Here is a 17,147-nt window from a genome sequence, read left to right as displayed (position 1 = left end):
ATGAGATAACGTTTAGCAGTCACACACACTACACATGCACACACACGCACGCACATCTCAGCACTACCGTCCCCTCCCACCCCAAGACCCCAGAAATAATATATACAATAAAACTTGCACAGGTCTGATCTGTACACGTGGTATTAACGCCTAAATCTTACATCTGCCCAACAAGTCCTGTTGAATTTCCACTAACTGATGCAGGTTTCGCACTTCGCATAAGTTGTATTAAATGTATGGTTCCCAACTGATACGATTTATGTGGGGGAGGTTTACTCTGATAATCCTTGAATTTGCCTATAATGTTAAGATGTTAATTTAAGCGCTTCACAGAAAATTCACAGGTGGCTGTGTATTTTTAAGCGAAATCCGTTTTGCACTGAGCAATTTCCCACCAACAACCTGCCATGAAATGAAGAGATAACTTATCTGGGTGGAATAATAGAAAAAAACAAATCTCGCGCCTCACCACATCTTCGAGACGTCTCAAAGCGCTTCACAGAATATACTGTAAAGTGAATTGACTGTAATGTTTTGTGAAAATCCCTCTCTCCACACACACCCACCCCCACCCAGGCCCTCCACCCAGGCCCTCCACCCCTGCTGCTCCCAACTCCCAGCTCGGGTCCCAAACCCCCTGATTGTCCAAGTGCCCTGGGACGTCTTTCCGACCTGAAGGGCGCTGTACAAAAGTAGTTTGTTGTTGTTTTTGTAAACCGACATGAGGTGAGTGGACAATTAATCTGCCACAGCGGTCTCTTAACGTACATCTGAACCGGCAGATCCGACCTCGCTTTAAAGTCCCATCCGAAGGACAGCACCTCCGACAATGCAGAGCTCCCCCAACACTGCATTGGAGTATCAGCTTAGACTACACATGATTTCAAAGATCTACAACCCTCTGACCCAGAGGTGAATAGTGCTGCCAACTCAACCCGACTCACACACTGATGAGGCTTAAGCGAATAACGAGGGGAATATGTTAAACGCTTGAAAACAATTTTTTATTTTAAAAAAATAACGTGATAAGGCACTCCGCTGCAATCGAGGATTACTATTATTAAGGAGGAGATCAGAGGTGGAGTGCCGCAAGGCAATGGAGCCATCTGAAGGTAAGGTAAAGGGCGAGGAGCTTAAAGTTGATCCTTAGGTGGGTTTGGGTAGGTGGGTGAGTAGCTGGGTGGGTGGGTTGGGTGTTTAGGTGGGTGGTTGGGTAGGTTTTGCTGGGTGGGTGGGTAGGTGGGTGGTTGGGTAGGTTTGCTGGGTGGGTGGTAGGTGGTGGGTGGGTGAGTAGGTGGGTGGGTGGGGATGGGGTTGATGGGCTCGAGAAGCTTTGTGCGGACAGGAATGTGGGCTGTGAAGTTCTGGGTGAACTCGTGACTCCCATCAAAGTGGAGCTGCAGCTTTTAGGCGTGAGATACGCAAGATCCCCGCATACGAGCAGCTGTGAATTAGATTCCCTCCCTCCCTCCCTATGTGTTTTTTTACACACAGTGTTAAGTTTGCTGCTCATCGAAGCTGCCGCTGCTAAGACGTGAATCGCAAGAGTGGCGCCTGGTGGCAATGTCCTGCAATGACCTGCGGTGGCTGTTGAGTAACACATCATTACTGTGTTGCTTCACATTGACCGTGTGAGGATTTTCTATACAGACCCGAAGTTTAAACTGTGTGTGTGTGCGCTTGTGTGCGTGGGGTGGGGGTGAAGGGGGTTAGGGGTGGAGGTCACGACGAAACAACAATATGTATTGCTGACGTGAAAGGCGTTATACAAGTGTAATTTGTTGTTGTTGTTGTGTCTCACGATGCAATGGAATGAAAGCCCTCAGTCAGTCTCTTGCTGAATAGGATGGACGAGAGTCTGTTTTTTTTTCTCTCTCTCTCGCTCACACTCTCTATCTCTCTCTCGCTCGCTGCCCGATCTGCTGCTTTGAAGTCGTATTAAACGTGGCCAAATTTATTCTTCGTCAAGCTCACTCTGTCGGTCGGACTAACTCGGCAATGCATGCACTCGCCTCTCTGGGTCAGAATTTTATTATTATTTTTATTATGTTGTTCAAATCGTGGAAATAATTGAACAGCCTCCCAACCAATGTTCTCTGTCTTGACCAATTTACACCCTTTGAAACTCCCTCCAAATAATAATAATAATCCTTGCATTTGATATAGTGCCTTATCACAACATTGAGGTGACTCAAAGCGCTTCACAGAACACATTGTAAAGTGTATTGACTGTATTTTGTGGGCCAAACATGGCAGCCAATTGCACACAGCAATGTCCCACAAAAAGTTGGGGAATGAGTGTCCCAATTTTTTAAAAAAAAATGTTTTGAAGGGGTTATTACCCCCGGAAAGTGATCCGCCAATCGACTTAACAACCGGGCTCCTACTTACTGCTTGGAAAATAGAAGCGTGTGGGGTAAGGAACGTTGCCTAAGGTTTCGGCCTGGCCCGGGAATCGAACCTGGGTCCTCTCGCTTGCGAGGCAAGTACTCCAACCACTACGCTACGGGAATTCAATGGCTCTGCTGATAGAATCCCCCCTGGCCAGTGTATGCCTGAACCACGCATTCAATGCCCAATTCTGTGCCGAGATGGCCGATCTCAGCCAGGCTTCCAGGGAAAGAAGCAGAGAGAGAGAGAGAGAGAGAGAGGGTAGGAACAAACTGGAAAGAGAAATAAGAGTGGCCTGATACACACCTGAGGCTTTGTTTGTTTGGTTCTGTATTGGCAACACATGTAGATGGTACCAAACGTGCATATCAGCAGCAGCAGAATGCCAGTAACACTCAACGCAACTGTCTTCTTGGTTTGCAGTGCATCTGCGCTGGAGGTGTCCAGGACAGTATTGATGGAAGAATTCATCTGGAAATGGAGAGCCAAGAGGCAATTATTGCACGTCTCCATCGATTCAGAGAGTGTGGATGCATTTAAGAAGACGCTAGATGCATGAGAGAGAGAGAGCGAGAGGGGAAATAGAAGGGTGTGGGAGGGAGGAAGGAACAGGTGGAGACTTGTGTGGAGTGTAAACACTGGCTCGGACTATTCGGGCCAAAAGGCCTGTTTCCGTGCTGTGCAATCAATGTAAATGTATGATTTGCAATGTTATACCCAGAGGATAGAGTTAAAAAATCCTTGTCCTTGACTTCAAAGCCCTCCACAGCCTTGCTCCTTCCTACCTCTGTGACCTGCTAACTCCATATAGACCAATGCGCTCCCTCCCTGCTTATCACCAACGACTTATTAATAAATAATAATAATCCTTACATTTTACAGCGTTGTTTCAGAGAACACCTCGAAGAGCTTCACGTGATTTACAATAATGTGTCGCCACTGTTGTGTATTTTGTCAGCAAACGCAACAGACAATTTGCACACGGGGGTGTCCCACAGACAGCCATGAGGCGAGTGACCAATTTTATTTGGGGGGGGGGGAACTGGGGGGGACGGTTAGCCAGGACACCAGGTAGAAACTCCCTCCTCTTTGCGAATAGCGCCGTGGGACCTTTAAGAAGACCTCCAAATCCTGTCTGAAGAGCTTCCTCTTCCGACAATGCTCACTGTGATATCTCTTCACTGCCACTTCACTTAAGCTCCCTGGGACTCGGCCCTGCGGGAGGGGCACTCTATAAATGCCAGTTGTTGTTGTTGCCTCTCGCGGGGAATGTGGAGACTTACCATGCCCAGTTGTGATCTTAGATGCTCCACAGACTGACTGATTTCTTCTTTGTTGACTGTAAAGATGAGATAACGTTTAGCAGTCACACACACTACACACGCACACACACGCACGCACATCTCAGCACTACCGTCCCCTCCCACCCCAAGACCCCAGAAATAATATATACAATAAAACTTGCACAGGTCTGATCTGTACACGTGGTATTAACGCCTAAATCTTACATCTGCCCAACAAGTCCTGTTGAATTTCCACTAACTGATGCAGGTTTCGCACTTCGCATAAGTTGTATTAAATGTATGGTTCCCAACTGATACGATTTATGTGGGGGAGGTTTACTCTGATAATCCTTGAATTTGCCTATAATGTTAAGATGTTAATTTAAGCGCTTCACAGAAAATTCACAGGTGGCTGTGTATTTTTAAGCGAAATCCGTTTTGCACTGAGCAATTTCCCACCAACAACCTGCCATGAAATGAAGAGATAACTTATCTGGGTGGAATAATAGAAAAAAACAAATCTCGCGCCTCACCACATCTTCGAGACGTCTCAAAGCGCTTCACAGAATATACTGTAAAGTGAATTGACTGTAATGTTTTGTGAGCCAATTGCACACAGCAGCGTCCCACAAGCAGTCGTGGATTGAGTGATCAAATTATTATTTTTTTGAAGGTATTATTGCTCCCCCCCCCCCCCCACCCTGGAAAAATGATCCACCAATCGACTAACCACTGGGCTCCTACTTACTGCTGGTAAACAGATGCGTGTGGAGTAAGGAAACTTGCTTAAAGTTTTATCCTGCCCGGGAATCGAACCCAGATCCTCTCGTTTGTGGGGCGAGTGCTCTCACCACGAGATATGAAGAACGTCCTCAGTCTAACCTTTGAATACGACATCTACGATCTTCAAAAGCTTCTGGTTGGCAGAATTGGGGCTGATATAGACCTCGCAGTATGATGTCGATGCGTACTTTTTTCTCAGCTCCCTGCACAGCAACTTGGCGAGCTGGTCTCCTTTATCCCTCACGAAGCTTTCCTAAGGATTTTGAAAGAAAAGATCAGGGTGTTACATTGGGAATATTTATAATAATAATACTAATCCTACAGTGCCTTATCGCGTTCGTTGAGACGTATCAAAGAGAGCGTCTTCACGGAATATACTGTAGAGCGAATCGACTGTGTGTTTCCTGGCTGAAACGCGGTAACCAGTGCCCCACAAACAGCCGTGGATTGAGCCACCAAGTTATTTTCTTACTTTCAAGTTATCCGCAGATTGTTTTGAAAATGTTCTCATCAAATGTTCTCAATCTCTCTTTCTCACACGCAACATCGCACAGCACTTTACAGCAAGAGTTGTGTCCGTGTTTGCGGCCAAAACTGAGCAGCCTTCTTGGCCCTATGGGATGCATTGAAAGCATTTGCCTGATCTGACAAGCAAGACCCGGCTTCAGTTTGATCCAAAAGGATGGCACCTCTGACAATGCTGTCTCTGCCTTACCCCAGCACAACACTGTAGTGTCACCCTCGACTGTGAGCTCAAGTCCGAATGTGATAATAATAGTAATAATCCTTGCATTTGATGTCACGTTGTCGAGACGTCTCAAAGCGCTTCACAGAATATACTGTAAAGTGAATTCATTATATTTTGTGAGGGTAATTGTGTACTGCAATGTCCCACAAACAGCTGTGGATTGAGTGACCAATTTATATATTTTTATTTTATTTTTGAAGGGATTATTGCCACCGGAAAAGCGATCCATCAATCGACTAACAACTGTGTTCCTACTTACTACTGGGTAAACAGGTGCGTGTGTGTGTGCGTAGAGTAAGGAAACTTGTCTAGGTTTCACCCGGCCCGGGAATCGAACCCGGGTCCTCTCACTTGCGAGGCGAGAGCTCTAACCGCTGAGCTACAGGACTCCAATGCGAGGCTCGAACCCACGTCCCTCGATAACGCAGTTTAGCTTTAAATACGGACGGCTGGTGAGAATGCCTCTCTCTGTGCTGACATCCATAATTGCTTCTAAACCCAGAGAATGTCTGCTTTGCTTATTGATGCCTTTTCCACCATGAAACGCTTATCACGATTGAGCTGAACTTTCCAAAAGAGCAGGTGTCTGTTTATCTATCCCCAATACAAGAAAGCGAGAAGGAGAGAGAGAGAGAGAGAGAGCGCGAGCGAGGGGGAGAGAGGGTGCCAAGCTTGCTACGCAAGACTGGCGGTGAGACTGGGAGTGCTTATCATCTGGGAAATGCCTCTCTGCACTTTCATCAGCAAACACTTGACTCCTTATCTGTTTCTGGCAGAAGCACATTATATTGACACAAAGCCATGACTGGGGCTCTGACTCCAATGTTAACAGCAGGGAATAAAGCCCCATTTCTGGGGCTGTGCTGTCATTTGCAGGTCGGGAAGGATTCTCGAGCGTTTTATACTCAGGCGAACACGCTTTTTTAAAAAAATCTCCCAAGGCAACAAAATAATACTACAAATAATAATAATACTTGCATTTAATATAGCGCCCGTAACACCAAACAGTCTCAAAGTGCCTTGCAGGTAAATTGCTGTCAAATATTATGATTGTTATTATTAAGTGTAGTGACCCGCGTATTTGTTGGCAAAGCGCAGCAGTCAGTTTAACGCAGCGTAAAATGTCCCACAAACAGCCGTGAAGTGAATGGCCGATTTTATCTGGAGGATTTTTGGCCAGTCACCGAAAGAAATCTACTTGAACAGACAGATTAGCCCCTTCGCTTAAAGTCTTATCTGAAGGTTAAGACCTCCAACAATATAGTGCGTCCCCTAGAGCGTGAGATGAAAGTCCCAAAGTTGGGTTTGGACCCGTGACCTTCTGTGCGAGAGGCAAGAAGGCTACCAACTCATCTGTGTTGGCCAATGCAAGGATTTGCCATTGCGAATACAGAGTAAAGCTTTGCTGAATGATGCTAATTCTGATACTGATTCAGTTGAGCTGTGGGTGGCGCTGTACTGTTAGGTAAATCCAGGTCCTTTCTTGGTTGGAAGCGAATCCCAAGATCACTTTGGATGAAGAAGGCCCCTTCAGACCATCGGATCTCATCCGTCCAGATCACCCACTTTACCATCGTCCCACTATAGCATCCAGGAATGGTTCGGTTGTGTGCGTCTGTGTTGGGCACTGTAACAGTGAAGGCTCCTGGATGGATCCTTGTCTCTACGCTGAGCTAATTGAACTCACTGTGTGTTTATTAATAATAATAATAATCATCCTTGAATTTGACATAGCGCCTTCTCAAGTTGTTGAGACGTCTCAAAGCGCTTTAAAGCAGTTCGTCATGGTGCAGCGATGCTGGGCTTCACTGTTTAACAAATAAAACATACCCTGTGTAGAGCTTGGCAAGGGCTCAAATGATTTCATTCGAAGACTTTTCCTCCCCCCACCCTCTCTCTCTGTGTGTGCGGTATCACCCAGTCGGTGTCAGCATGTTTGTGAGGCAGAGCAGTGTTCCTTGGAATGTCCAGGCTGGAGTTACAGCCTCCCCAAAGTGTTATTGCTGAGCAAGAAAAAAGTCAGTTCCTCTGATAAAATGGGGGGGGGGGGGGAAAAATTTGCTATCTGACCCAGTCCAGCTTCCAGTGTCAGGAAAGCTCGAGAGATGCCGTGCCAATTCAAGACACTCTCCTTGAGAGTGGATCCTCAGTCACACACACGGCTTTTTGCTGGAAAACCCAATCTGCTTTCTGTTTGGTGCCTTGTATGGTGGGAGTCCTGTAGCTCAGCGGTTAGAGCACTCGCCTCGCAAGCTAGAGGACCTGGGTTTCGATTCCCGGGTTTCCTTACTCCACACGCCTCTGTTCACCCAGCAGTAAATGGGAACCAAGTCGATTGGCACATTGCTTTTCCGGGGATGATAATAATTCCTCCAAGAAAAATGAATCGGTCACTCAATCCATGACTGTTTGTGGGGACGCGGCTGTGTGCGCAATTGGCTGAGATTGGGGACTTTGGTTAACAAACCCTCCAATTGTAAAACGGTACCAATCAATATCTGTCCTCGATGGGTTGGCCAGGACACCGGGAGAGAGAAACTTCCTTTTTCCACTAGCAAAGCGGGATCTTTTTACAGCCACCTGAACAGGCAGAAGGGACCTCGGTTGAACGTCTCATCCGAAGGATGTCACCTATGTCAATGCAACACTGGCACTGCAATTGGAGCATCAGCCTAGACGGCGAGTTCAACATCAAGGTGGGTTTGTATAGTGAAGTGTAGAGTCTCGAGCACTTGATGTCCCGAGCTTCTGATTCAGCGGCTGGAGTGCTACAAACAGCCAAGCTGACACGGTGTAAAAAGCGGAGTGGTGGGGGGGTGGGGGGATAAGCAAATAACTAGCTATCGAATACAAGTTTTATAAGCTCTTCCCTGGAGTTCTGCTGTCCAAACTAAGCAAACGCTACATTGATATAACCTTACATCTCTGTGTGAATCAGATGAGCCCTTGTCCTGACAAGAGAAGGCAAAAACCCCACTGAATTGGCACAACCGGCACAAGTGCCGAGTGTCCGAAATTGGGCCTTTTCCGAAACTTGAGAGCCGAAATCTCATTGCGTGCGCATGACTGAAAACAAACAAGTACTGGCACCGGCAAACTCGTAACTTAATACGGAAAAATAAACTCAACAGACTTAAATTTCAAGGCCAGAAAATGACATAGCCTCTTTCCCACAGCGACAAAATCTAAAGGCAACATCCTGTAATGAAGTAAGAATTGTGTGTTGGATAAGCAGCTTATTTTTAATCAACAGGTTTAGGCCCTCGTGGAGAACACAGGGCAATGTAAATTGGACCACACAGGACATGGATTCAATTGAAAGCACCACACGCGCCAGCCAGAGTCTTAATATTAATCATTCTTACATTCGATATTCATGTCAAGAGAATGTCTCAAAGCCCTTCACAGGATATTCTGTTGTTTGTTCATTCACTCACTCACTCACCCATTCACTGCTCGGCGTTAAGGGTGCTATTTAAATACAAGTTTTTGTAAAGTGCAGTGACTGTATTTTGTGGGCCAACTCGGCAGCCAATTTGCACATAGCATTGTCCCACAAAGCGAATGACCACATTTTTTTATTTGAGTGATTGTCGGCCAGGACACCGGAGAGAGAGAGAGAGAGAGAGAAACTCCCTTCTCTTTTCAAATTGCACTAAAATAAAAGAGAAATTCATCATGTTTGTGGGACGTCAAATTGACTGCCCACAAAATACACAGTCACTGCATTTTAAAGTATATCCCGTGAAACTCTTTGGAACATCCTCCCGACCTGAAAGGCGCCGAACCGAACGAAAGGATTGCTAAGGTGAGGATTCTTGTTATTAAAGTAAAAGTACTGAACGAAAGTCTCTCTGGCAGTTTTAGAGAAGACCTGCTTGAGCAAATGTAAATTATCTTTTCGCTTGTGTGAACCAGGCAAAGTTTATTTAGTGGCCCTGATTTATGGTACTGTTTACGTCTCTCTTGACACACCCAGGCTGAGGCTGTGATGGAAGAAAGAGACAAGAGACTGATGGGAATCGACGCAGGCAGTAAGTCTAAGGCATGTCGCAGTGATAGAGGCAAACACAAATCTGTGATGCAGCAATACAGGCAATGCACAGTTTACACCCACAAGCCTCAAGTTGTTGGGAATCAAATCAGTGCCTTACGCAAAATTCAGGAGAGATTCCTGGGCCTCAGGAAGAAGCTTAAATTAGCTCCGCTAACCAGGTAGCCTGCATGTAAAAGGCACATCCCTGAAACTGTGGAGGCTAAAAATTGAATCTTTCAGCACAGGTAGAGGTGACGGGGCGAAAGGTTGGACAAGTTTCCTTACTCCACACACCTCTGTTTACGCAGCGGTAAGTTGGAACCTGGTTGTTAGTCGAACAGCAGATCGCTTTAACGGGGGTAATAATTGCTTCAAAAAAAATCCACGGCTGTCCGCAATTGGCTGCTTCTCATCATCCCTGACCCACGAACTTCAAGCTGCTAAACGCCCCACTTTAAAGCCAATTCACTTGACAGTATATTCCGTGAAGCGCTTTTGAGACGTCTCGAAGACGCGATAAGGCGCTGTATCAAATGCAAAGGAATATTGTGAAGTTGAGACACACCTTGCGACCTTTCCGGTTGAATTTAAGAACTTAGCGCGTTTCTGTGCGACCTTAAACGTGAAGGCAAAATGACATTCCAGGTTTTAAGACTCGGTGGAGTTTTACTATGTCTCACACCAGGCGGGAGGGTTTGAAGAGCCTTTTTTTTTTGCTTGTTGCCATGGGGCGGTTTCAGTTGCAAGACCTGGTATGTGACAACTTTTAACTTCTTGTTAAAACCCAAATCCTCAGTGTAAATGTCACACGCACGGCAAGGCTGCAGCCTCTCAAAGTCTTCGTGTCTTCAGTCTAAGCACCACGACCTCCGAATTCACACCTTGTGTAACTCGATCCCAACTTCAAGGTGTTACGATTTTTTTTACCAACGGAGCAATGATGTGATGGGATCTCGCTTCCCCCTGAATTCCTTCTCTACGCAGGTAATCATAAACGATCTTTACGTTTCAGTCAAAAGCCTTTCACGTCGGGAACGCACCTCAAAGCCCTTCACGGGATCTACTGCAAAGTGTAGTGATTGTATTAGTTTTCTAAGTGGACTGGATCTCTGACGCCTACTTCCAAGGCTTTGCAGCGAGTAAAATTAGCTGCCGGGTTCACCCACAAATACATAGCACCACACGTCATGGTAAAACACTTCAAAGCGCTTCCAGATAGCAACTCCATCCCATAATCCCTTCACCTCGCCCCCTCCCTCGCCTTCTTCAAGGCCTGTCTCAAGACCCTCCTCTTCGACCGTGCCTTCGGTCACCCTCCTACACCCACCCTCCCGGCCCTCCACCCCTCCTGATGCCAATCCCCAGCTTGGGTCCAAACCCCTGACTATCCACGCCTTGGGACGTCCTCCCGATGTGAAAGGGGCTATTCAAATGTGATTTTTTTTGTTGTTGTCTCGACGACACCATAAGGCTCTGTAGCAAATGCAAGTTTTATTATATTATTCTCTATGTCCTTTGAGAAATGCTTAATAAATGAGACATTTTCAACTAACGCTACTTGTTCTGTCTGTTTAAAGGGTGAAACTGATGCATTTCCGGGGGAATCCAGGTTTGCTCTGTGTTAAATTAGCTCATCTCAACTTAGAAATGTGCCCTATAATCAGCCTCAGTGCCTCTTGACTGTGGAGGTTTGAAATCAGTTAAGGGCTCAGTAAAATCCCTGCTGGTGAATGCTTTGGAGTGCTCTTTGAAACTTCCTCCCAAAAACTCCTCTACCTCAAACTTTCAAAAAAAAACATTCTTTAACCAATTCTTTTGACCGTTCCTTTGGTTTAACATCTCAGCCGAAGGATGGCCCCTCTGTTGTACACTGGAGAGTCAGCCTGGATTATGAGCTCAAAGTCTCAAAGTGGGGCTCAAACCCACAACCTTCTTACTCAGAGGCGAGAGTGCTATTAACTGAGCCAGACTGACACCCGATTAGAATTAGCTTGCCCCGAATGGACTTATACGAATGGTCGGAAAAGAAATGAACGGTAAATGTTTTATAACATAATATATTTCTTAGTAAAATAAGGCTCCCCGCCATTAATCCTCAATGCCTGACATAAACAGCGACGGTAAAGTAATTAAAAATGACTGATTTAGGGTGAAATGTCTAACCACTGCAACTGCAGCCATGAATCCCAGTGAAATGAGCGAAGCGATTCCGAGTCTCGCACTAAAGCAACCTCTTCTGTAAAATCACGTCGAAAGTTCACCTTTCGCAGCGAGACACAAACCAGAGGCACTTTTAGTCCTGATGGGTCTTGCAACAGAGTTCATTTATCACCGGCCCATTTTGCCTGTATCGCATCCCTCGCTTCTGCTAAATGGCATCTGAGTGACCCTTATCTCAAAGGTCACCCGCAGACCTTTTAAAAATCCCCTGATATGGCTGGTGGGTCTCAGTGCCAGACGGCTCGCAAAGCCTAATATATCACGTCTCTGCAACCTGTACCATGCCGGAAAGCAGCTCGGAGTTCTGACCCCCAGTGATCTCTGCTCTCGGCAAGACCCTTCGCCTTTCGCTTGAGAGATTTACAGGCATCGGGTTTTGATTTACGGCAACGCAGGCCGATAAGGTGTTCCTGGAGTCGGGGGCGAGACTTCCCGCAAACAATTTAACAGGATCCATCTGCCTCGACGACGCCTCGATTTCCTCTGCCCCTTTCGCAGTCCGCACAGTGTTTCGCCCACGAAATACGCAGTCGCTACACTTTGCAGTGTCTGCTGTGAAGCGCTTTGAGACGTCTAGAAGACGTGATAAGGCGCTATATCAAATGCGAGGATTATTCTCATTCTTAGGAAATGCTCTGCAATTCCTCAGGAGGAGGTGGAAACCAGGCAAAGGGGGCAAAGGGAAGAACAAACTTACTTTCAACCTCCACCCCGCCCACCCCTCCACGCACAAGGTCTTCATCCGACAAAATAGCTCAATGCACATTGTAAACGATTGCTGTAAAGTGTGTCGACCGTGAATTTTATAGGCAGTTACAGCGCCCATGCAAGCGGAAGTATCTCGGAGCGCTTAACGGTGCTGGAAATCCATCCTAAACCCAAACTGAGCTGCGGATTGGCAATAGCAACTCCGGAACTGCTGGAGTCCAACCAACTAAAACCACACAACTTGCCATTGAGAGGGTTGTCTGGCAATCCTTCCTGCTGCTCGTCCAGCTAGGACCACCCTCGCCTGTTAGGGCTTTGCCTTTCAGGGTTAAGCATGAGCTGAGCAAACTGAGCTCTTCTATATCTCAAAGGCTTGGCCACGCACATTTACTTACACAGCGAGTGCTCTCGTTCAGAAACAGGATGCTGATGTATTCACTGCTCTCTTTCACGCACTTCATCTGGAAACAAACACACCACCACAACAGTAAATTATATGTGTGCAGCGCCTTTCACACCAGGAGGACGTCCCAAGGCGTTGGACAGTCAGGGATCCGCACCCGACCTGGTGCTTGGGATCGGGGTGGGGTTGGGGGGTGGAGGGCGGGGAGGGTAAGGGTAGGAAGGTGACCGAAGGCGCGGTCGAAAGAGGAGGGTCATGAAGGAGGCAAGGGAGGGGGCCGAGGCAGAGGGACTGTGGGGTGGAGTTCCAGAGGGTCACCGTAGGCTTTGTTCAAATGGCACGTGGAAGAGGGTACAGATTGAGACGCACAGTAAATGCAGTGAATTCTCCATCTGTGCGTAGTGACCACTGTTCGTTCACTACTGACCGTCCACTCCCTACCTGTTAAGGGATGGTTGCTATGATGCTATTTCAGTTCTGAAACTCAATAGTGCCTTATCAAGTCGCTGAAATGTCTCAAAGTGTTTCACACAATTCGTTGTAAAATGGTATGCGAATATTTTGTGGGCAGAAGCGGCAGCCTATTTATGCACACAGCGATGTCGTGACTGACCAATTTTATTTGGGGGATTGTTGGCCAGGACTCTGGGAGAAATCCCCATCCCTTTTCAAATAGCGCCGAGGGATCTTTGACGTCGACCTGAACAAGCAGAGGGGACCTCGGTTTAATGTCTCATCCAAAGGATGGCACCTCTTGACAATGCAGCAGACCCACAGCATTGCATCGGAGTGTTACCTTAGACTATATGGGTTCCGAGTCCTTGCAGGGTCTTGTGCCGATTAACCTTCTGACTCAGAGGCGAGAGTGCTACCGACTGAGCCAGGTTGAATCGAGATGTATATGCGAGGGAAACGGGAGAGCTGAAGGGTTGTGTGGAGTATAGACGCTAACACGGATTAGTTGGGCTGAATGATCTGTTTCCGTGCGGGTCACTGTATGTAACTTCCTGTTCCTTATAGCGCTTATCAAAGTCTAAATCTTCAAGAAGTGGATCACATTAAAGTTAAAACTTGTGGAGGACAGCAAAACTTTATCCAGCGAATTAATTTACAGCAACAAATAGATTTGATCAAAATAAATTGAAGGGTGGGGGTGGGTGGAAGCTGTCTGACCCTGACTTAAATCTCAGTGTCTAGAGGTAGAATGAATCGAGGGGACACTGAAAGATTAAACACATTTATTAATTCGGAGCCTGAGCTAAGGGCAGGCGAGAGTAAGATAGCCGGATTAAAATTGAATACGCAGAAGAAATGGATAGAGGAATATTCGAGGTATTGAAAGCAGTTTAACTGAAAGTTATTTATCGCCTAAGGGGGGCTGGGGGGGTGGGGCGAGGGGTCTGCGAGATATTATTAAGGATGTGCCGATCAGGAGACTGAGACAACAACAGCAACAACTTGCATTTGTATAGCGCCTTTCGCGCAGCATAGTTGTCTCAGATCTCTGCAACAATATAATAATAATAATAATCTTTTATTTGACATAGCGCCTTATCACGTTGATGAGAGGTCTCAAAGCGCTTCCCAAAATATACTGTCAAGTGAATTGACTGTATACGCTATATCAAATGTAAGATGTTCTCATCTAGGATCTTGGATTGAATCCAAACTAGACCCCTCACTCTGTTAGGTGTAAGAATCCTACATGAATATACTGTAAAGTCAATTGACTGTGTATTTTGTGGGCGAAACGCGGCAGCCAATTGCGCAAAACAATGTCCCACAAACACGCATGGATTCTCGGACGGGGCAAGTTTCCTTACTCCACATCGCTCTGTTTACCTAGTGGTAAGTAGGAACCCAGTTGTTAGTCGATTGGGTGGATCGCTTTCCAGGGTTAATAATCCCTCTCCCCCCCCACCCCGCAAAAATTGGGTCACTCAATCCACGACTGTTTGTGGGATACTGCTGTGCGCAATTGGCTGCTTTGTTTCGCCCACAAAATACACAGTCGATTGACTTTACATGTTCGTGTAGGATCCTTACACCTAATAGAGTGAGGGGTCTAGTTTGGATTCAATCCAAGATCCTAGATGAGAACATTCAACCCATATAATAATAATAATAATCCTTGCATTTGATATAGCGCTTTTCACGTCGGGAGGACGTCCCAAAGCGCTTCACAGAACACACTGTAAAGTGAATTGACTGTATATTTGTGAGCGGACGCGGCAGCCAATTGCGCTCAGCGATGTCCCACAAACAGTCGTAGATTGAAAATGACCAATTTATTATTGTTTTGGGTTTTGGAGGGATTATTATTAGGCTCTGTGTGGAATAAGGAAACTTGCCCAAGGTTTGGCCCTCTGCCTGGAATTGAACTCAGGTCTCTCACTTGCAAAGCGAGTGCTCTAACCACTGAGCTACAGGACTCCATATGTCCGCTCACACCAATATATGGTTCCATGCTCGAACGCCTGTCTTTTTTTTTTACCTGGTTTTGGTTTTGTACAGAGCTGGTGACCGTTGCAAATGTCCCTGCGCTAGATGCAGTGTTGTTCTCTCCTGGTCTCTCTTTGGTGGGTGTGTCAGCGTGTGACATGAGGCTTGGAGTTGATGGTGATGGTGATGAGACATTTGACTCTTGACTCGACGCTTTCGAATGATGAACGGGAGAATCTGTCATGTCAATTGTGTTCTGAGTCGGCAATGTCTCTGTAATAAAGCAGATGTCAGATACGTTTTTACAAAATGTGCACTTTTTTTTAATTCTCGCTGTAGAAGTTACAATTAATGATGATAATCCTGACATTTGACACAGCGCCTTATCATGTCTTCGAGACGTCTCAAAGTGCTTCACTGAATATACTGTAAAGTGAATTGACTGTATATTTCGTGGGTGAAACGCGGCAGCCAATTGCGCACAGCAGTGTCCCACAAACAGTCGTGGATTGAGTGACCAATTTTTTTTTTTGAAGGAATTTTTACCCCCAGAAAAGAGATCTGCCAATCGAGTAACAACCAGGTTCCTATTTACTGCTAGATAAAACAGAGGCGTGTGGAGGAAGGAAACATCCTGCCCACCATTTTGCCCTGCCCGGGAATCAAACCCAGATTTCTCGCTTGTGAGGTGAGCACTCTAACCACTGAGCTGCATGATGATCTTTAAATGATGATCCCTCCCCCTCTCCCCCTCTCTCTCTCTCTGGGGGGTGTGTGAAAGGCACTATACCAAATGTAAGGATTATTATTGCTATTATTACTACTACCATCTAAGATCAGTAAAATATCAGAAGATTACTCCTTACCAGAATCACTAACTGTTCCGTTCAATGTCCCGGGGACTGAAGAGGAATTGGTGGACCCATTCGATGGGCCCGCAGTGTTGATGGTGGAGGACATGAAAAAAGGTTCAGAAGTAGCACTCCTGTTGGATGGGACCGTATGGTTGGTGGAGCCCACTGGAGTGGAGGACGTAAAAGATTGGTCAGTAGGAGTACTGGTGTTGGATGGGACCGTAGAGTTGATGGAGGCCACTGTGGTGGAGGACACGAGAAAAGGTTTAGAAGTAGCGCTGGTGTTCGATGGGACCGTAAGATTGGTGGAGTTCACCGCGGTGGAGGACGTGAGAGATGGAGCACTGGTGGCCATCAATGTCGATCCTGAATTGTTGGCGGCACTCGAATTAACCGCTGATTGGGTTGTTGTCTCATTGGCAGAAGCGTTGCCAGCAGGGGTGCTCATCTTCGGCGTGCTCATGGTGTTCTCCTTTCCATCTTTGCTCTCCGTACAATTCTGTGTGTTGTTGTCCTGACTGTTGGGGGTTGTATTTGTGGGCACCGTTGGCAATTGAGGATCCGTTTTGTTGCTCTGATCCTGTTTTTGACTTGTGGTCGGGGTCAGGATTGGTGTCGAGGTCGGGGACATGGAGGAATTTGCGATCATCTCCGTTGTGGTTGTTGAATTTCGGGTGTTAGTGGTACTGTTTGCCGGGGTTGTATATGTGACTGAAACCCCAGTTATTATGAACCAGTAACCTGTTGGTTGGAATAATAAATGCCCAGATTATTACAGGATTTATAGATCACCTTTTGCGGACCTTTTGAGTTGAAGGCAGATTGCAGAGTTGGGTGAAGTTCATTACTACTACTGTATGGGTTACTCTGAAAGAAAATTCAGTTGGCTGAAGAAAAGCAAGGTTAGGAAAAAGATTCAGTTCATCAAGCCTACTCTTAGAATGACTGAATTGTGTGTTTGTTAGTGTTAGCTGCCCTAGTGGAGTTATCTAATCTCATCCCTCTGCTCTTTCCTCATTGTGCACTCATAAGAACATATGGACAGAAGAATTTTCCAGGCAAAAGAAGAGCAAGGTCCATCCAGTTTTCCTTCCACCATCCTGGCAGTCACAAGACATGTCGTGCCAAATTATATACCGTATTATCCCAAGATATAACAGAAATCTGTCTAATTTGTTCTTGAACGAATCAACACTTTCTGCTTCCATCGTCTCCCTCGGGAGCCTGTCCATTCGTTTACTACTCGCTCAATTAAGTAGTGGTGCTGGTGCTATCTTCC

General features: G+C 46.3%; 1 protein-coding gene across 1 annotated transcript in view; it reads right to left on the bottom strand.

Annotated features, from left to right (window-relative positions):
- Nucleotides 1-1,527: 1,527 nt before the first annotated feature.
- The window catches only part of LOC103177063 (cell wall protein DAN4), a 40,784-nt gene continuing 25,164 nt past the window's right edge, over nucleotides 1,528-17,147 (bottom strand). Inside the window, exons 2-8 of the mRNA XM_007891023.2 lie at nucleotides 15,881-16,609; nucleotides 15,067-15,287; nucleotides 12,565-12,630; nucleotides 4,557-4,710; nucleotides 3,675-3,730; nucleotides 2,698-2,862; nucleotides 1,528-1,587 (exon numbers count right to left, since the gene is read on the bottom strand). Of these exons, the coding sequence (XP_007889214.2) occupies nucleotides 1,528-1,587; nucleotides 2,698-2,862; nucleotides 3,675-3,730; nucleotides 4,557-4,710; nucleotides 12,565-12,630; nucleotides 15,067-15,287; nucleotides 15,881-16,609 (1,451 nt within the window). The remainder of the gene's footprint in view (nucleotides 1,588-2,697; nucleotides 2,863-3,674; nucleotides 3,731-4,556; nucleotides 4,711-12,564; nucleotides 12,631-15,066; nucleotides 15,288-15,880; nucleotides 16,610-17,147) is intronic.

Source organism: Callorhinchus milii, unplaced genomic scaffold, assembly GCF_018977255.1.
Source record: "Callorhinchus milii isolate IMCB2004 unplaced genomic scaffold, IMCB_Cmil_1.0 Scaffold5, whole genome shotgun sequence".
NCBI lineage: Eukaryota > Metazoa > Chordata > Chondrichthyes > Chimaeriformes > Callorhinchidae > Callorhinchus > Callorhinchus milii.
The sequence above is the reverse complement of the archived record's forward strand: the minus strand, read 5'-3'. Positions and strand labels throughout refer to the sequence as shown.